The 20,706-nt window shown below is 45.1% G+C and overlaps 1 protein-coding gene across 17 annotated transcripts in view; it reads left to right on the top strand.

Annotated features, from left to right (window-relative positions):
• LOC112253809 (CLIP-associating protein 1-B-like) overlaps positions 1 to 20,435 on the top strand; it is a 40,383-nt gene extending 19,948 nt beyond the window's left edge. For 2 of the 17 annotated variants that reach the window (XM_042324055.1, XM_042324068.1), the window contains 23 exons: positions 3,745 to 3,924; positions 4,557 to 4,586; positions 5,397 to 5,504; positions 5,820 to 5,975; positions 6,271 to 6,375; positions 7,070 to 7,132; positions 7,579 to 7,709; positions 7,995 to 8,239; positions 8,395 to 8,458; positions 8,592 to 8,594; positions 8,778 to 8,941; positions 9,564 to 9,786; positions 11,246 to 11,389; positions 11,935 to 12,047; positions 12,244 to 12,363; positions 12,738 to 12,879; positions 13,151 to 13,382; positions 13,786 to 13,859; positions 14,018 to 14,185; positions 14,369 to 14,497; positions 16,208 to 16,414; positions 17,127 to 17,243; positions 17,471 to 20,435. In XM_042324055.1, coding sequence (XP_042179989.1) covers positions 3,745 to 3,924; positions 4,557 to 4,586; positions 5,397 to 5,504; positions 5,820 to 5,975; positions 6,271 to 6,375; positions 7,070 to 7,132; positions 7,579 to 7,709; positions 7,995 to 8,239; positions 8,395 to 8,458; positions 8,592 to 8,594; positions 8,778 to 8,941; positions 9,564 to 9,786; positions 11,246 to 11,389; positions 11,935 to 12,047; positions 12,244 to 12,363; positions 12,738 to 12,879; positions 13,151 to 13,382; positions 13,786 to 13,859; positions 14,018 to 14,185; positions 14,369 to 14,497; positions 16,208 to 16,414; positions 17,127 to 17,243; positions 17,471 to 17,554 — 3,002 coding nt within the window. In that variant the 3' untranslated portion in view covers positions 17,555 to 20,435. The remainder of the gene's footprint in view (positions 1 to 3,744; positions 3,925 to 4,556; positions 4,587 to 5,396; positions 5,505 to 5,819; positions 5,976 to 6,270; positions 6,376 to 7,069; positions 7,133 to 7,578; positions 7,710 to 7,994; positions 8,240 to 8,394; positions 8,459 to 8,591; positions 8,595 to 8,777; positions 8,942 to 9,563; positions 9,787 to 11,245; positions 11,390 to 11,934; positions 12,048 to 12,243; positions 12,364 to 12,737; positions 12,880 to 13,150; positions 13,383 to 13,785; positions 13,860 to 14,017; positions 14,186 to 14,368; positions 14,498 to 16,207; positions 16,415 to 17,126; positions 17,244 to 17,470) is intronic. The other 15 variants (XM_042324060.1, XM_042324056.1, XM_042324058.1 and 12 more) reach the window with 15 other exon arrangements.
• Positions 20,436 to 20,706: the final 271 nt, after the last annotated feature.

The following is a 20,706-nucleotide window of genomic DNA, read 5'->3' on the forward strand; positions in this document are numbered from 1 at the left end:
GATAAATGATCAGATGGTCATGTGCAGGTAGAGATACTGGTGTGCAAAAGAGCAGAAAAGTAAATAAATATAAACAGTATGGGGATGAGGTAGGTAAATTGGGTGGGCTATTTACCGATGGACTATGTACAGCTGCAGCGATCGGTTAGCTGCTCAGATAGCAGATGTTTAAAGTTGGTGAGGGAGATGAAAGTCTCCAACTTCAACAATTTTTGCAATTTGTTCCAGTCACAGGCAGCAGGGAACTGGAAGGAATGGCGGCCAAATGAGGTGTTTGCTTTAGGGATGATCAGTGAGATACACCTGCTGGAGCGCGTGCTACGGGTGGGTGTTGCCATCGTGACCAGTGAACTGAGATAAGGTGGAGCTTTACCTAGCATGGACTTGTAGATGACCTGGAGCCAGTGGGTCTGGCGACGAATATGTAGCGAGGGCCAGCCGACTACAGCATACAGGTCGCAGTGGTGGGTAGTATAAGGTGCTTTAGTAACAAAACGGATGGCACTGTGATAAACTGCATCCAGTTTGCTGAGTAGAGTATTGGAAGCTATTTTGTAGATGACATCGCCGAAGTCGAGGATCGGTAGGATAGTCAGTTTTACTAGGGTAAGTTTGGCAGCGTGAGTGAAGGAGGCTTTGTTGCAGAATAGAAAGCACGACTCTAGATTTGATTTTAGATTGGAGATGTTTGATATGAGTCTGGAAGGAGAGTTTACAGTCTAGCCAGACACCTAGGTACTTATAGATATCCACATATTCTAGGTCGGAACCATTCAGGGTGGTGATGCAAGGCGGGAGTGCGGGTGCATGCAGTGAACGGTTGAAAAGCATGCATTTGGTTTTACTAGCGGTTGGAGGCCATGGAAGGAGTGTTGTATGGCATTGAAGCTCGTTTGGAGGTTAGATAGCACAGTGTCCAAGGAAGGGCCAGAAGTATACAGAATGGTGTCGTCTGCGTAGAGGTGGATCAGGGAATCGCCCGCAGCAAGAGCACCATCATTGATACGAGAAACGAGTTGGCCCAAGAATTGAACCCTGTGGCACCTCCATAGAGACTGCCAGAGGACTGGACAACATGCCCTCCGATTTGACACACTGAACTCTGTCTGCAAAGTAGGCTACTGAGTCTGCAGATAAGAATATGGTGATTGACAGAGTCAAAAGCCTTGGCCAGGTCAATGAAGACGGCTGCACAGCACTGTCTTTTATCGATGGCGGTTAGGATATCGTTTAGTACCTTGAGCGTGGCTGAGGTGCACCCGTGACCGGCTCGGAAACCAGATTGCACAGCGGAGAAGGTACGGTGGGATTCGAGATGGTCAGTGACCTGTTTGTTGACTAGGCTTTCGAAGACCTTAAATAGGCAGGGCAGGATGTATATAGGCCTGTAACAGTTTGGGTCCAGGGTGTCCCTGAATCCTTGGATCTCAGACGATATGAAAGAGAGGTTGAACAGGCTGGTAATAGGGGTTGCGACAATGGCGGTGGATAGTTTCAGAAATAGAGGGTCCAGATTGTCAAGCCCAGCTGATTTGTACGGGTCCAGGTTTTGAAGCTCTTTCAGAACATCTGCTATCTGGATTTGGGTAAAGGAGAAGCTGGGGAGGCTTGGGCGAGTAGCTGCGGGGGGCTGTTGGCCGAGGTTGGAGTAGCCAGGAGGAAGACATGGCCAGCCGTTGAGAAATGCTTGTTGAAGTTTTCGATAATCATGGATTTATCGGTGGTGACCGTGTTACCTAGCCTCAGTGCAGTGGGCAGCTGGGAGGAGGTGCTCTTGTTCTCCATGGACTTTACAGTGTCCCAGAACTTTTTGGAGTTAGAGCTACAGGATGCTTGAAGAAGCTGGCCTTTGCTTTCCTGACTGACTGTGTGTATTGGTTCCTGACTTCCCTGAACAGTTGCATATCGCGGGGACTATTCGATGCTATTGCAGTCCGCCACAGGATGTTTTTGTGCTGTTCGAGGGCAGTCAGGTCTGGAGTGAACCAAGGGCTATATCTGTTCTTCGTTCTGCATTTTTTGAACAGAGCATGCTTATCTAAGATGGTGAGGAAGTTACTTTTAAAGAATGACCAGGCATCCTCAACTGACGGGATGAGGTCAATATCCTTCCAGGATACCCGGGCCAGGTCGATTAGAAAGGCCTGCTCGCAGAAGTGTTTTAGGGAGTGTTTGACAGTGATGAGGGGTGGTCGTTTGACTGCGGACCCGTAGCGGATACAGGCAATGAGGCAGTGATCGCTGAGATCCTGGTTGAAGACATCAGAGGTGTATTTGGAGGGACGGTTGGTCAGGATAATATCTATGAGGGTGCCCATGTTTACAGATTTAGGGTTATACCTGGTGGGTTATTTGATAATTTGTGTGAGATTGAGGGCATCTAGCTTAGATTGTAGGACTGCCGGGGTGTTAAGCATATCCCAGTTTAGGTCACCTAACAGAACAAACTCTGAAGCTAGATGGGGGGGCGATCAATTCACAAATGGTGTCCAGGGCACAGCTGGGAGCTGAGGGGGGTCGGTAGCAGGCGGCAACAGTGAGAGACTTATTTCTGGAAAGAGTAATTTTTAAATTAGTAGTTTGAACTGTTTGGGTATGGACCTGGAAAGTATGACATTACTTTGCAGGCTATCTCTGCAGTAGACTGCAACTCCTCCCCCTTTGGCAGTTCTATCTTGACGGAAAATGTTATAGTTGGGTATGGAAATCTCAGAATTTTTGGTGGCCTTCCTAAGCCAGGATTCAGACACGGCAAGGACATCAGGGTTGGCAGAGTGTGCTAAAGCAGTGAGTAAAACAAACTTAGGGAGGAGGCTTCTGATGTTGACATGCATGAAACCAAGACTTTTTCGATCACAGAAGTCAACAAATGAGGGTGCCTGGGGACATGCAGGGCCTGGGTTTACCTCCACATCACCCGTGGAACAAAGGAGGAGTAGTATGAGGGTGCGGCTAAAGGCTATCAAAACTGGTCGCCTAGAGCGTTGGGGACAAAGAATAAAAGGAGCAGATTTCTGGGCATGGTAGAATATATTCAGGGCATAATGCGCAGACAGGGGTATGGTGGGGTGCGGGTACAGCGGAGGTAAGCCCAGGCACTGGGTGATGATAAGAGAGGTTGTATCTCTGGACATGCTGGTTGTAATGGGTGAGGTCACCGCATGTGTGGGAGGTGGGACAACGGAGGTATCAGAGGTATGAGGAGTGGAACTAGGGGCTCCATTGTAAACTAAAACAATGATAACTAACCTGAACAACAGTGTACATGGCATATTGACATTTGAGAGAGACACACAGCGAGGCATACAGTAATCGCAGGTGTTGATTGGGAGAGCTAGCTAAAACAACAGGTGAGACAACAACAGCTAATCTATCCAGGATCCCTGCACATTGTAAATCTAGTATTGGAACTGACCCTGTATGTAGCGTCTTACTTTCTGTCGTTCTTCTTGTTTTGGTTCTACCTCCGTGTTATTTGTGGTACTACATTGATGTTGATCACTGCATTGTTGGGTTTAGAGTTTGCAAGAAAGGCATTTCACTGTACTTGTGCACGTGACGTTACGACTTACAACGTGAGTTTGGTTAATGACTGTTAACTTTCCCTCTTTTCTCGCCCTCTCTTTCCTCTCTCTTTATGAAATATGTTTGGGTGGAGAGCTTGGCTGTTAACCGTTGTTCCTCTCTTCTCCCTCTCTGTTTCCTCTCCTCCCTCCCTCTCTTCCCTTCACTCTTCTCCCGAAGCGAAAGCGGCTCCCTCCAGAGGTCCCTCCACCCCGGGCTCTCTCCAGCGTTCCCGTAGCGACGTGGACGTGAACGCTGCTGCCACCGCTAGTGCCAAAACCAGGATGACTCCCGTGCCCGCCTCGCCCGCCCCCTTCAGCGCTGCCTCGGCTCTGCCACCCGGCTCCTATGCCTCTCTAGGTGAGCCAAAAACATGTGTTCTGTCTCTGTGTGTGTTCTAATTAAACAGTAAGGTCCGAGGGTGTGTGGTATATGGCCAATATACCACGGCTAAGGGCTGTTCTTATGTGTCCCTGGATACAGCCCTTAGCCGTGGTATATTGGTCATATATCACAAACCCCTGAGGTGCCGTATTGCTATTATAAACTTACCAACGTAATTAGAACAGTAGAAAATAAATGTTTTGTCATTCATGTGGTATAGGGTCTGATGTATCACAGCTGTCAGCCAATCAGCATTCAGGGCTTGAACCACCCTGTTTATAATACTATTTCTATGAGCCTCATACCCCGTTTATAATACTCTTTCTATGAGCTTCATACCCCGTTTATAATACTCTTTCTATGAGCCTCATACCCTCGCAGATGCTTTTACTGACTACGAGGGATATAGGACCATAGCATGGAGATTTAACCCTCATTTCTATTTAACTTTTTTATTTTTTATTATTAATTAAATATGATTATTAAAATACATCTTAAGGCCTTTCCAAATTCTTGTAACACCCCTCAGTCTTCCATATGGGGATTATCCTGCTAAATTCTGCTAACCTTTCTCTCCTGGACTCTCCTCCTCTTGTTTTTGCCCTTAGACAACACACCTGGTAACTTTAGACCAGTGGGTAAGATGAGATGGCTAACTGTGTGTTTGTGTGGGAGCTGGAGGACTTCATCCAGATTTCTCTGTCCCCTTTTGGTCTGTGTAATGTACTGCACCATGTTTACAGTGGTCGTCTTTGTGGTGTGCTACGTCGTTGAATACGGTGCTCATCTGTGGAACTCTGCATGGACTGTCTGCATGGTAGAACTACGTTGAACTGGGTCATCGGGACTGGGGTTGGTAGCTAGAGAGAGGAGACCGAGACATTGATTGTGTCCACAAATAGACCTGTCCAACTCACGTGACTGTAAAGACAGGCAGCCTCAGTGTCTGTCGGGTTATTGACCTTTATCGTTGCCTGTTTAACTGTAATTTCATGAAGTCATGTTGTGCTGTACTCTCCTTTTCCCCTGAATGATCCATTGTCCTACCTAGAACAGAATACTGAAAGATACTTGTTGTGAATTGTGTTTCTATATTTGTATCTATTGTGGTGAGGGAATATGTTGAGATGAAACATTTTTTTAAAGAGGATGAGACATTTGTGACTTGAGATTTCTCGAACCAGCTTAAATCGAGATTTGAATGCATGTGTCTGTTGTAATGGCTGGTAGCAACCTGCAAGTATAGACTAGCGAGTGTGTCTCTGTTTCTGTGTGGTCTATGTATGAAGTCTCTGACTGTAGGTGATGAGGGCTGGTGTCGCCGAGCTGGGTGTGTCTGCGGTTGAATGGGTCCGTTCCCACGGGAAGTTGAAGTCTGTTTTCTCCCTCCCCGACCTCTCTCTATCACTGTCTCTCTCTCTCTCTCTCTCTCTCTCTCTCTCTTCCAGGCCGTGTGCGTACCAGGAGAACGAGTTCGGGGAGCGGCATGGGGGCGAGTCCCTCTGTCATAGACAGTAGGGGGAGGAGTCGAGCCAAAATGGTGTCAGTGTCTCAACGTGAGTATCTTCCCCCGATATATGTGCATCATGCCAGAATAAAAAAATACACATGGTTTCTAGATCAGTGTTTCTTGATCCCGGGGACCCATAGGTGCACATATTTGTTTTTGCCCTGGCACTACACACCTGATTAAAAGTTTGATGACTTGATTAGTGGAATCAGGGCAAAATCAAATATGTGCACCTATGGGTCCCCGGGATCAAGAAACACTGATCTGGAGCAATTGTTTGACATTTTTACCACCTTTTCAGCATTGTGTCGGTATGCATTCTTCTCCCTTTATAAGTACACCATGCTATGTCGTGTTGCAGCTGGCAGTCGTTCTGGCTCCCCTGGTCGTCTCCTGAGCCATACATACGGCAGGATCTCCAGGGCCACTGCAGGGACAACGCCAGCAGAAAGGAGGCCTAAAGTCCCCCGCAGCCATGGCTGCAGCCGAGACACCAGTCCAGACAGATCAGGCCTGGGTAAGGACCAGGAAGGACAACACACACAGACACACGGAAGACAGAAAACAGCCCTCTACAGCTGTACTTCGAGTCTCCAACCTCTCTGCTCTCTGAACCACCTAATCTCCTGTCTGTCACTGAGTGCAACCTTGTCTCCTCCTCTGTCCTGGCTAACTCAACTCCTCCTCTAACTCCGCTGAGCTCTCTCTCTCTGAGTGTGTTGGACTGTCTATCTGGCTGTGTGTTATAAAGCTCATTCTTCCTCCTGCTGCTCTCTCTCGCTGTGTGTCCCCCCTCACCACCACTATGCTAGCGAGGAGTCGTATCCCCCGGCCCAGCATGAGTCAGGGCTGCAGCAGGGACACCTCTAGAGAGAGCAGCCGAGATACCAGCCCCGCTCGGGGATTCTCTCCTCTGGGTGAGTACAGTATAGTAACGTGCCCAGCCCAGAGACCATAGCCACCATGACCTTCAATGGCTGGTTGCTGGGGGCCTGAACCCTGACTAGCCCCTATCTAGAGTAGAACACAAAGGCCATCATCAGACCACAAGAAAACCAACTGAAACCAACCTCTTCTGCTTCCATCTTCTGCATGCCTTTTACTTGTGTCTTTCAAATTTCCCCTTTCACTCCTGAGTGACAACAACATTTTCCTCAACAACCTTTTTTTTTTTTACTAATCATGCCAGAGTCATTGATGACATGGCATGGGATGAGTTGACGCTGGTGTCCGCTGTCAGCTTATAGACTTGCGATCAGAGCCTTTGTGTCCAATGCCGGGATGCCTCTCAGCATTCTTGGCGCCAATGTTTGCATGAAGCCAGTTAGCGTCGTCACATTGTAGAATACCTCCTCCTCAGGTTGACAGGCATGTACTGTATGAGTTGTAGAAATGTCTAACTTCACTTCCTGGTCACACTTTATTTGGATAGTCTGGGTTTTCCATCTGTAGCTCTATAGATGGTCATACTATCTATTGATAAGCAACTGGTTGCTAAGGTTACAGTTAGATTTAGAATAAGCGTTAGGGTTAGGGTAGGGGTTAGGGTTAGTAGATGGACTATCCAAATAAAGTATCACCCCCCCACTCCCTCCCATGTTCCTCCTCTAGCATCCAGACGTGTCTCCCGCTCCACCAGTGCTCTCCACTCGGCTGAGTCTGTGGGCCACTCAGGTGACCTGTCCTGCATGTCTCTATTAGACCAGACAAATGGCATGTCAGTGTTCCATGGTGCAGTTCACCTCAATCACCCACAGGGGGCGACAGAGAGCTGAGCATCCTCCTTATTTCAGTTTGGATGCGTCTTATTTTTCAAGTCAATCTGTGTTGTGTTGTTTCACTGTTTTTGTTAGTACGCGTTTGTTTTTATTGGTCCTTATACTGTGCTGTAAAATAAAACTTCAATTCATCATATTATTATTTTGTGCTATACACTGTATCTTCTCTTGAGTTTCTCATGACCTGCTGATGTAATTTGCTTCATTTGTTTTCCCCCCATGACTTTTACTCCCCATTTTAGTTTATAGGTCGACTGCTTTTCCTTTAATACTGTATTACTGTGCTCCTAATAATACTACAATACTATTCTAAAAGTATTATAATATCTCTGTTTCCTCCAGAGCGTCTAGGTCTGGCCCACCAGGCCCGTATCTCAGCCTCTGTCAACGCCATGAGGATCCTCAACACCGGGACCGAGGTGGAGGCAGCTGTAGCCGACGCTCTGTTACTAGGCGACGCCAGGAACAACAAGGTGGAGGTTTACCTCGTCACGTGCGACTTAGATTCTCTATCCTCTTTACCATCTGAATCATAGCGTATGCTGATCATAATAGCTTTGACGGCTTTTTCTCTCGGGGGGGACATTTTGTTGGATTTACGTCCTATGTTGACTCGTATTTGCCTCGAATGCAGTCTTATGGCAGCTTGTTGAACAGGAAGTGTCATCGATTTCTCTTCACTTGGTGGCATGACTTAGTGAGCCCGCTGTGTATGTACCCGCACGAACATTTGACCTCTTAACCCTTGACCCCTCCAGCGGCGGCCAGTCAGACGGCGGTACGAGTCCCCGGGGATCTACTCAGACGACGACGCTAACAGCGACGCCAGCAGCGCCTGCTCTGAGCGCTCGTATGGCTCACGGAACGGCGGCCCGCCCCACTACATGAGACAGACGGAGGACGTGGCCGAGGTGCTGAACCACTGTGCCAGTTCCAACTGGTCTGAGAGGAAGGAGGGGCTGCTGGGACTACAGAACCTGCTCGTTAGCCAGAGAATTCTCAGGTGGGATAGAGACCGTCTGTTTTTGACCTTTTGTAATGTGATGCATTTGAGGCCGTCACCGAGACAACTGTCCTCTAGATGAAAAATCTGGCTGAAACCAAAAGGTGTTGTACGATTGATCGCCTTACTTTTTCCCCCCCGCTCGTGTGTCTCAGTCGTGTGGAGCTGAAGCGATTGTGTGAGATCTTCACAAGGATGTTTGCTGACCCACACAGCAAGGTGAGCCCACAATAGAAACACCCCATGTCTGATATAACCTGTGTTCTGACGTGAAGCTAATGTAGTTACTGTACTAACTAACTGTCTGTTTTTGTGTCGCATGGTGGTCTTTGCGGTGGACTTGTAACATCAGCGAGTAAGTGTTTTTGTCCGTCACCTTTTTGAATAGTAATGCAATCGAATCCGACTATTCAGATAGTTGATTAATGAATTATTGTTGTTCTGTATGTTGTCGTACTGTAATAATCATTAACAATTAACAAATACCTATAGCCTATTATTGAGTGACTGACTGGGTGGTCATTGTGTCTGATCTCAGGTGTTCAGCATGTTTCTGGAGACCCTGGTAGACTTCATCACCCTGCACAGAGAGGACGTGCAGGACTGGCTGTTTGTCCTGCTCACCCAGCTGCTGAAGAAGATGGGAGCTGACCTCCTGGGTTCCGTACAGGCCAAGGTCCAGAAGGCTCTGGACGTCACCAGGTCAGAACTAAAGCTTCATCTCTGTTCCTGTTCTCACACAGGTCTTTTTCCCCACTTCTTGCTTTTCAGCACAATTCCACCAACTATGGTGGATGTGTAACCAGGGCAGCTCAGTACAGCTTGGTTTGGCTCGGCTTGGTAGTGTGAAAAGCCCTTAGATGTTGCTTTTGGCTGTTTGTGGAGTTTTTAGTGCGGGGTTCCCCAACTGACGGCCTACTGGCACCCCCCCCATGTTTTCTGAGCAAAAAAAAAAGAATTAAAAAAAATAAATCTAAATTTTTTGCATTTTCATTGTTCAAATTAAACACCAGGAAATCAGGTCCAGCTGATTTAATTTTTGTAAATTTGTTCCCAAGTATTTCCACGCATAATAGAGAGACACGTGATCATATACAAATGTAAGCAATGTTTGAAATTATTATGTTTTAGTCAAATATTATATACGGTCGGGATTCAATTTGCAGTCTACAAATGATTTGTAATTATGTTCCGACCCCCCCTGAAAATCCATTCAGCAAAAAAAATCGTCCCGTGCGTGAATCTAGATGATGATCCTTGTTCTAGTGGATCAATCCCTCTCATCTCATGCCTTTTTCTCTTTATTTTCCTCTCTCTTTCCCAGGGACTCGTTCCCGTTCGACCAGCAGTTTAACATCCTGATGCGTTTCATCGTGGACCAGACCCAGACCCCCAACCTGAAGGTCAAGGTGGCCATCCTGAGGTACATTGAGTGCCTGGCCCGTCAAATGGACCCCGCAGACTTTGTCAACTCCAGTGAGACGCGCCTGGCCGTCTCCCGCATCATCACCTGGACCACGGAACCAAAGAGCTCCGACGTCCGGAAGGTGGGCAGAGTTGGGTTTGTTTCCATAGCAATAGCGTCAGGCACTTTTCTTTTAATTGACTTTATATTTCACAGGGACAATGCACATTAATCAGCATTTCTGTAAATGTCCCAGATTTAACCAGCCGGCCAATTTTCAACTGATCAGCCAAAGCTCCAAAATAACTATTGTTTGCTGGCTTCATCCATTTTTGGTTGTTTTTATTTTTTTAAAATTTTAAACTGATAATTTCCCCAACCGACCTGTCGGTCAACCCCCAACCCCAGAGCTTCCACCATAGCTGGGCAGGTGAAGAGTTGTCAGGCAGGCCCAACACCACCGTAGCTTCTCTACCTGGAGAGGGGAACGTGGAGGAGAGGTGCAAGCAGGTATTAGAGTCCCCCGACCCATCAGTCAGCTGCACGGTCTGCAGTCTGCCTCACATAACTTCCTCAAGCCTGGGCTCTCTGTCTCTAACCCAACTTCGCCTTGCTGGCACACAGAGTTGTTTCTGCTTTATAACTGAATGTAAAGGACAGTGCAGGGGTGGGATTGGGGACTGAATTGGCTCTGAATGAGCCATAACAGTTGTTTCTACTTTCAAAGGTTTCTTCATAATGAGTGAATGTTAAAGTGGCAATCAGCAGTTGAAATGATAACGAAGGTGTGGACCCCACCACTGTTTCGCTACAAAGCTGAGCGATTGGGCTGGAGAAATGCAACCACTCTCCAATTCATAGACAGAGCTAGGGATGCAAGGACTGGCCATGCATGATATCAAGATGATAGTTTTAACTATGTTTTGAGGCTATACCGGGTTTGTTTACATTGACTTTGTTTACAAACGGTGGCGTTGAACAAGCTTACATTTAGGATTCTGATGGTGTACGACAGTTGAGCTGAGCTCATGAGGCATTTATAAGTTCAAGAATCAATAGGTGCATATACAATTCACGTAGAAGTCAAAAGATTCATCTAGCAACTGCAGATTGCCCCTTTAAGCGACGGGGTGGGAATGGGCAACATAATGGCTCTGAATGTGTGGTAATATTGCGTTTTGATAGTAGCCTGTGCTGCTGTTACTTGTTCCTCATGGTTCTTGTCTTGTTTATCTGCGGTGACCAGGTTTGGTTGACCGACATGCTTGGGATTCACACGAGAGAAACATTGATACGGGTTTTTAACTGTTTTACAAGAACTGACAATGGTTTTAACTCGCCTGACTAACTGAATGCAAACGGAACCTAAACAAATATGTGCTACTGTATTTCTGTGCAATGTTTATTGGCTCAAGTATTTGTAAATCCATTGACTGATGGTTCCGTAAGAGCAGAATGGTCCGTCGCTTCTCTAAGCGTCAGAAATGACCTTGAAATGCACATTATCGCGTGATATCATATGTCGATGTTAATGGGAAAAAGTTAACGCCCTCTTTGATGACCTTTAGCCATTGACCTCTCTGTGACCCTTTAATCCCCAGGCGGCTCAGGTGGTTCTGATCGCCCTGTTTGAGCTGAACACCCCAGAGTTCACCATGCTGCTGGGGGCCCTGCCCAAGACCTTCCAGGACGGAGCCACTAAACTGCTGCATAGCCACCTGCGGAACTCCAGCAACACCAGAGTGGTAAGACCTGACTCTGACGTTCATGTGTAATCCACATCGTCGAGAGGATGAGACTGAGCAGGGATAAAATCGCTGTGTCCCAAATATCTACTCGCCATTAGAAGATGAGCAGTGAATTTACACAGGGCAACTTGAATAGCGCATTTGCTCAGGAAGGTCCTCTCGAATACACTGAATATCTTCTCACTGGCATGCTGTCACATGGACAATAGTTGTATTGTAATCTAAATATACTGGGATAGCATTATATAATTAAGCAATAAAGACAGAGGAGGTGTGTTATATGGCCAATTTAACACGGTTATGGGCTGTTCTTAGAGTGCCCGGATACAGCCCTTAGCCATGGTATATTGGTCATATACCACAAACCCCTGAGGTACCTTATTGCTATTGGTTACCAATGTAATTAGAGCAGTAAAAATACATGTTTTGTCTTACCCGTGGTATACGGTCTGATGTACTACAGCTGTCAGCCAATCACCATTCAGGGCTCGAACCACACAGTTTATAATGTACTGTACTTTCTCTTTCTGTGTGATCCGCAGGTTTCTCCCAGTAGCACCATGGGACGTACTCCTCCCCCACCTCGCCACCCCAGCAGTCGCAGCAGCCCCCTCACCTCTCCCACCAACTGCTCCCATGGGGGGCTCTCTCCCAGGTAGGTCTGACCTTTAATACCTGGTCCCCAACACACCATAGAAGTTAGTTACATCGCTACTAACAACGACAACAAGCAGTCCCCCCTCTCCGCACTGTTCCCTCCTCACGTTTCTCTTTTTCTCCCTTGCGACTCTATTCCCACTTTTCTTTCCCTCCCTCCCTTCCTCCCTTGCCGTGCTCTGTGTACGTTACAGCCGGCTATGGGGTTGGAGTGCTGATGGCCTGTCAAAGTACCCCCCTCCCTTCCCTTCTCCTCTCTCCTCCACCCCTGCTGCCCCCTCCCTCAAGACCCTACGGAGTGCTTACTCTCCCAGGTACAATGTCACATAGCTGTGTCACCCTTGGTTTGTCCCCACCCCACGGTCTAGTTTGTTTTTCCTTTCACTTCCTTTTTTTCCCTCCATTCCGCAGCAGCAGTTCACCACATTAACACCTTGACTCACCAGCCTGTTCCACTCTCTCTGTCAACACGTACTGTTAAGCACGGTTGATCTTTTATATGAAAAGGATGGTCGTGTAGCAGGATAAACTGCTTGAAATGACATCTTTACATACTAGGTAAATAAAATGGCATCGTTTCAACCAGTCCCCCGCTTTTCCCACTGGGCAGACGTCTTCTTCCCGTGGTGGTGTTGTATGTTGGTGTCCTACTTGAATAATAACCCTCCCCTCCTGGTGTGACCTGAAGCATGTTGGAGTACGACACAGAGAACCTGAACACCGATCAGATCTATAGCTCCCTGCGAGGGGTCACTGAGGCCATCCAGAACTTCAGCTTCCGCAGTCAGGAGGACCTCATGGAGCCGGGCAGAGGCAAGAGAGAGGACACGGTGAGAGGCTTGGGCAATTCCCTACTATTTTCCACTCACTCCCTCCCTCATTGATTTAAAAGATTTGGATTGTTAGAATGGACTAGAGGGAGTATCTTCCAACAGCCCATTCCTTTTAAATCCAGAGGGGGGATTGAACAAGTGCACTTGTTTGGCAACTGTTCTCTGGTCAATATATTTATTTCCTCTAGAATGGACATACATTTACTTATTTTTATAAAACTGTACGTTTGTTATGTCACGTTTTAACAATAGTCTTGTTTCTTCTCAGCCGGGTGTTGGAACAGCATCACACTCTGGTGCCGACGTGGTGGAGGGGCCCGGGGGTCGCACGGCCCTGGACAACAAGACCTCCCTACTCAACACCCCCTCCCCCCGTTCCTTCTCTGGCCCCCGGGGCCGCGACTACAACCCCTACAACTACTCTGACACCATCAGCGCCTACGACAAGGCTGCCCTGAGAGAGACGGTTTACGAGGACGACGTGGAGCAGCTTCGAGATGGTGAGGCTGTCTCAAGGGTCTGAAATGGCACCCTGTTCCCTATGCTACTTTTCTGAAATGGCATCCTATTCCCTATATAGTGCACTACTTTTGACCACCCTATTCCTTTCATAGCTCTGGTTAAAAGTAGTGAGCTATATAGAGAATAGGGTGCCATTTTGGATGGTCATAATACATTTAAGCAATAAGGCCCAGGTGTGGTATATAACATAAACACCTGAGGTGCCTTATTTCTGTTATAAACTGGTTACCAATGTAATTAGAGCTGTAAAAATACATGTTTTGTCATACCCGTGGTATACGGTTGTCAGCCAATCAGCATTCGGGGCTTGAACCACCCTGTTTATAATAAGCTATATATTAACTGTAAGGGAGACCCCCTCCCCAACCCTCTTCCTCGCAGGCCGCCAAGAGTGTGGTGGAGAAAACAAGATGCTGCACACCAAGAACAGTTCCCCTGCAGAGCAGCTGGGACTGGTGATTGACTGAATTAATTTGACAATGTTTTCTATGTTTTACGATAGCTACATAATAACACTTTGAAGTCACGGACATGGAGGTCCTATTAAATTCCATTTAGTGATCTATATGTAATTCTATGGACACTGACTAATATCTATTGTGGTCGTTGAAAGGTGGGTGAGCTGCTGAAGGAGCTGTCTAACCCCAGTGAGAGGCCAGAGGAGAGGAGGGGAGCCCTGGTGGAGCTGCTGAAGATAGCCCGGGAGGACAGCCTGGCAGTGTGGGAGGAACACTTCAAAACCATGCTGCTCCTGCTGCTGGAGACTCTGTCAGACCAAGATGTAAGGACTCTGGATGAATGGATAAATGAATGGATCGAGAGATAGGAAGAAAAACTACTTTAAACACAGCAATCAACCAAGTTAACTCTGTTTTATGAGCAATGCCACAATCTGATGCTTGAATCCACTGTTCTTCCTTCCACTGTCTCTGAGCATGTCGTGTCCTTCTCCCCCAACCTGCAGCACACCATCCGGGCACTGGCGCTACGAGTGCTGAAGGAGATCTTACGCAACCAGCCGGCCCGCTTCAAGAACTACGCAGAACTCACCATCATGAAGACCCTGGAGCTACACAAAGACTCCCACAAAGAGGTAGCTCTCACTGGCTCTCTCTGTCTATGAGGCTCTGCTTTAGAGGACATGCTAAGTCTACACTTCTTGAATTAACAGCTTTCAACTCTGTGATGATGTGTTAGTTTTTTTATGGAGATAATAATACAATTATGAAAAGACTGTTGGGATGAAGTGTAGTCTTGCCTGTGGATGTACAGTACCAGTCAAAAGTTTGGACACACCAACTCACTCAAGGGTTTTTATTTTGACTATTTTCTACATTGTAGAATAATAGTGAAGACATCAAAACTATGAAGTAACACGTATGGAATCATGTAGTAAACAAGAAAGTGTTAAACAAATCAAATATTTTTATATTTGAGATTCTTCAAAGTAGCCACCCTTTGCCTTGATGACAGCTTTGCACACACTTGGCATTCTCTCAACCAGCTTCACGAGGAATGCTTTTCCAACCGTCTTGAAGGAGTTCCCACATATGCTGAGCACTCGTTGGCTGCTTTTCCTTCACTCTGCGGTCCAACTCATCCCAAACCATCTCAATTGGGTTACGGTCTGGTGATTGTGGAGGCCAGGTCATCTGTTACAGCACTCCATCACTCTCCTTGGTCAAATAGCCCTTACACAGCCTGGAGGTATGTTTTGGGTCATTGTCCTGTTGAAAAACAAATGATAATCCCACTAAGCGCAAACCAGATGGGATGGCGTATCGCTGCAGAATGCTGTGGTAGCCATGCTGGTTAAGTGTACCTTGAATTCTAAATAAATCACGACAGTGTCACCAGCAAAGCACACTCACACCTCCTCCTCCATGCGTCACAGTGGGAACCACACGTGGAGATCATTCTACTCTGCGTCTCACAAAGACACGGTGGTTGGAACCTGAAACCTGAAATTTGCACTCATCAGACCAAAGGACAGAGTTCCACTGGTCTAATGTTCATTGCTCGTGTTTCTTAGGCCAAGCAAGTCTCTTCTTCTTATTGGTGTCCTTTAGTAATGGTTTCTTTGCAGCAATTCGACCATGAAGGCCTGATTCATGCAGTCTCCTCTGAACAGTTGATGTTGAGATCTGTCTGTTACTTGAACTCTGTGAAGCATTTATTTGGGCTGCAATCTTAGGTGCATTTAACTCTAATGAATTTGTCCTCTGCAGCAGAGGTAACTATGGGTCTTCCTTTCCTGTGGCGGTCCTCATGAGAGCCAGTTTCATCATAGCGCTTTGATGGTTTTTGCGACTGCCCTATTTGGTCTTTTACCAAATAGGACTATCTTCTGTATACCACCCCTACCTTGTCACCACAACTGATTGGCTCAAATGCATGAAGAAGGACAGAAATTCCATAAATGAACTTTTAACAAGGCACACCTGTTAATTGAAATGCATTCCAGGTGACTACCTCAGGAAGCTGGTTGAGAGAATGCCAACCTTGCACAAAGCTGTCATCAAGGCAAAAGGTGGCTACTTTGAAGAATCTCAAACATAAAACATATTTTGATTTGTTTAACACTGTCTTGGTTACTACATGATTTCATAGTTTTGATGCCTTCAGTATTATTCTACAATGTAGAAAATAGTAAAAAAATAAAGAAAAACCCTTGAATGAGTAGCCGTGTCCAAACTTTTGACTGGTACTGTACATGTACCCTTCTCTGTCAGTAAACCAAAATGATCCCATTCCATGATCAAACATTTCACCCCCCTCACTCCACCCTTCCCTCACTACCCAGGTTGTGCGGGCAGCAGAGGAGTCCGCCTCCACCCTGGCCGGCTCCATCCACCCAGAACAGTGTATCAAGGTGCTGTGTCCCATCGTCCAGACGGCTGACTACCCCATCAACCTGGCTTCCATCAAGATGCAGACCAAGGTGATCGAACGCATCACCAAGGAGTCCCTGCACCAGCTGCTGCCTGACATCATACCAGGACTACTGCAGGTAAAAAGGGCTTTATAGATCAAGTTGACTGATTGGTTAGTCCATTGGTTGATTTATTGATGTACTTACTGATTGGTTGACGTGGAATCACTTGGAATGTATCTACTTCAAATAGAAACACTTGGAATGTATCTACTTCCAATAGAAGCACTTGGAATGTATCTACTTCCAGTAGAAGCACTTGGAATGTATCTACTTCCAGTAGAAGCACTTGGAATGTATCTACTTCCAGTAGAAGCACTTGGAATGTATCTACTTCCAGTACAGTGTTGATGGTTGTGGTTTAGTTGCATAAGATAATTACTCTCTGACCTTGGGATTATGCCACACTGTCTATACACTGAGTATGTACAAAACATTAAGAAAGCCTGCTCTTTCCATGATATAGATTGACCAGGTGAAACAAGGTGAAAGCTATGATCCCTTATTGATGTCATTTGTTAAATCCATTTCAATCAGTGTAGAAGAAGGGGAGGAGAAAGATTAAGGAAGGAATTTTAAGCCTTGAGAAATGGATTGTGTATGTGTGCCATTCAGAGGGTGAATGCGCAAGTCAAATTATTTAAGTGCCTTTGAACGGGGTATGGTAGTAGGTTTGTCACACTCAACAGTTTCCCGTGTGTATCAAGAAACTCAATATTAGGAAGGTGTTCCTAATGTTTGGTGTATTCAGAGTATGTCTAATATAGTTCTGATGTCTCTCTGTGTACAGGGGTATGACAACACAGAGAGCAGTGTGAGGAAGGCCAGCGTGTTCTGTCTGGTGGCTGTCTACTCTGTCATTGGTGAAGAGCTGAAGCCCTACCTGGCCCAGCTCACAGGAAGCAAGGTACACTACCGTCTCATCTCAGCACCCTGTCTGGTTCGCTCTCAAATGGCACCCTATTCCCTACGTGGTGCACTAGGAAATAGGGTGCAATTCGGGATGCAGACAATTACTTTTAATTCCCTTCTGGGTTTTTTCCAAGATCTACAGGTTGCAGAATGTTTTTCAATGTCTTGAAACGTCGTGTTAGGATGGGTTGGTTTCATTCAGCGTCTTTACTATCCCACCAGATGAAGCTGCTGAACCTGTACATAAAGAGAGCCCAGACATCCACCAGCAACAGTAGCAGCTCCTCAGACATCTCCTCATACTAATGAACATGACCCTCCGGCTCCATCCGTGTGTGTGCAGGTACATACAGTACAGGGTTGTGTTCATAGGGCACCAAACGGTGCAAAACAGACTGAAACAGGAAGGGACTGTGTGGACTACTGGTCCAATCAGAAACACTAATTGTATTATATTTTTACAGTTTTGAAATATTTTCCATGGCGTGCCCTAATGAACGCGACCCAGATAGGGAAACAGTTGTGCCTCAATCTTTCTTTCCAGACCTCCTTGTCGGTTTTAATGTATTATAATAAAGGCTGTAGGCTGTTCCTTGTTGGGAAACCCTATTGCCTGTCGCAATCAACATTTTATTTCCCTCTGTTTTGTCGTCTTGTAAATACTTTTAATTCCACATTTTATTAAGATTTGAATGCAACACTACTTCACACCTAGTCAAATGAATGTAAAGAGCTTTGAAGGAAACCTGAGTCCTTTTTAAACCGTCTGAAAGGTTTTAATGTTGATGGAAGCCAAGTGTCGCTCTGCACACGACCGCCTCATTGCCTCTAGTGTTCCTTCTCGCAATGGACAGAGAGGCTTATTTGGAAACGTGTTTGGTTATTTGTAAAGGGGCAATTTAAAAATGGCGATTTTGATAGTAATTATTCCATAGTATTTGGCGCCTGAAGAATTTGTTCTTGGTGACGATGCTATGTTTTTAAGCCTGTATTTAAAGAATAATCCTTGTAGAATTTCTCAGTTAGTGAGAATCTAAAAACGTTAATTTCCGTTAGTGGGAGAAGATCATTTGGCTGGCCAATGATTAGTACATGCAGTGAAAAGCTGTGTTGAATAAGCCTCTGTAAACTGCCTATGTGTTACACCTGTGTTGACTGTGTGGTTTGGGCCCCAACAACTTGTGAAGGAATATTTTCAATTTTCACAAGGATTACAATATGTTATTATGAAAGGGGAGTTATTGGTAGAGTTGGTTGAGGTTTGAGTCTGCTGTTTTTTGTGCTTTAACATTCGGGCACGTTGTAATGAGTCAAAACTACTGGGATCTGAAGTATTCTTGCAATGTAAAACTGTAATGACGAGTCCTAGAATTTTCAAATGTGAAATATTTTTTGTCTAAGAACAAAATATGGGCAATACCTATTTGTCATATAGTATAAAGACCTTGACAATCTGACGTATTAGTCGATAATCTAAGGACATTGTAAGTGCCAGTGCTCAACAAAAAATCTTTACCATTTAAAGACATAGGAGGCAAAAAAATAAATAAATTGTCTTTTGAATTGAATCCAGCAATAATGAATTAGTAACATAAAATCCAACTACTTGGATGAACTTTTTTTGTCAAAGCACTGTAAATTACCATTGTAAGTTAACCGTCCTTGTTTGAAATGTATAGATGCCATTTTTTAGCTCTCCTATGAAATGTTACTGCTGCTTTAGAAATACTAATCATGGCGTTAAACCTAATGTATTTTACTCTCCTTATTATGAATGTTAAAGGTTACAGTTTCAGTTAGAACTAGAATTCAGAGTTTGGGTCAATTCCATTTCAATTCAATCCATTCAGAAATTTCATTTCCCAATTTTCCTCAATGCTTGTCTATGGGGATTAAAAAATGAAATTGGAATTTCAGTTTACTTCCTGATTTGATTGAAAGGAATTGAGCCCAACCTTGTTAAAAGTCCAGATAAAGGTGGCGTGTTACTGAGAACACTATCGGGCCTTACTGTTTCTGTAGTATAGTTTCACTACATTGACTGTTAAAATGTACTGTAACAGTGCACAATGATTTATTTTTTTCTCAAATGTGAGAACTCTTAGCAATTTTATCAGCTACAGACTAGATGGAACATTGGCTATGACCAAGTCCAAAATGTTGTCTAATACAAAACACAGTATTTCTTTTGTTAGACCTGCCTGTTGCAATTGAATCAAAAATGAAACTCAAAATTAGTGTTTTGTACAGTACTTTTAATCATTGATTCACAAACTTGTTATTAAAAGAGAGTCAGAGAGAGACCTCATTTGCATGCGAGGGAACATGCAATATTATACCCAGCAACCTCAATGATTAACTAACATTCCCAACTCTGACTTTATGTTGAAGAAACGTTGCTTCTAATCTATGAATGTCTGGTCAGCTTGTATTATATCACTCACACACACACACACACACACACACACACACACACTATTCATATCCATCACAGCTACCAAGCTAGGGCTGATTTAACAGACCAAACATTGTATACTATACTATACTGTAACTGTATGCTGTGTGCACACATTGGCCTGTATCAAAAACCAAACCCTATTATCCTCAAGCCATGTATCTTGAGCGTGTATTTGCTTGTGCCTTGTTTTTTTTACAGTACACCTGGCAATATTAATCCATACTAATAGCTTCTGAATACTGCTTTTGAATTGTTCTTTTTGCCCCCATTTTGAAATACTGTATTATATGTCATGAATTATACAGGAAATGTGTTGCGTTGAAGACCAAGGTTATTTCCCAAGTTGCACCCTATTCCCTACCTAGTGCCCTACATCTGACCAGTCTTATGGGACTCTGTCAAAAGTAGTGCCCTATATAGGGCATAAAGTTCCATTTGGGATGCATCCCAAGGCTGCTGTAAATAAAGCCAATAGTTTAATGGCAGTATTTTCCACAGATGTAATATTGGCTTGGCTGTTCTATTCCTTGTGAACCACTTACAGTGCATGCTTCTTTTGTTTAGCTTCAGTCATTGTTTTATCCCTCCCGTACCTATATTTATATGCAGTCTGTTATATTTTCTGTGTATTATGACAGCTGTACATATTTCATGTTTTGTTCACTTCTTTCTCACGTGATAGAATTTGTTGAAATTTAAACTTGAAATAAACCAACTTCAGTCCCTGTCCGAAGCATGTAATCACATATGTTGTATATTTGAAGTATAAATTGAGAGCAGACATACAGTATCTTTTCGAGAATGTGGGAGGAAACATCTCCTGCAGGACATGGGATTAGCAGCAGATGGCGCTCTTTGCATTTTCTTGAGAGGAAAAAAGCATCCTCTGTGTATTTAATATATTTTTTGGAAATAATTTTAGCAGCAAAAGTAGGCTACCACGTTACCCTGCCCTCTCTGCTTCTCACCGCTTTCCTTCCGTTAAAAATGAATGGGAACA

Source organism: Oncorhynchus tshawytscha, linkage group LG07 (genome assembly GCF_018296145.1).
Source record: "Oncorhynchus tshawytscha isolate Ot180627B linkage group LG07, Otsh_v2.0, whole genome shotgun sequence".
Taxonomy (NCBI): Eukaryota; Metazoa; Chordata; class Actinopteri; order Salmoniformes; family Salmonidae; genus Oncorhynchus; species Oncorhynchus tshawytscha.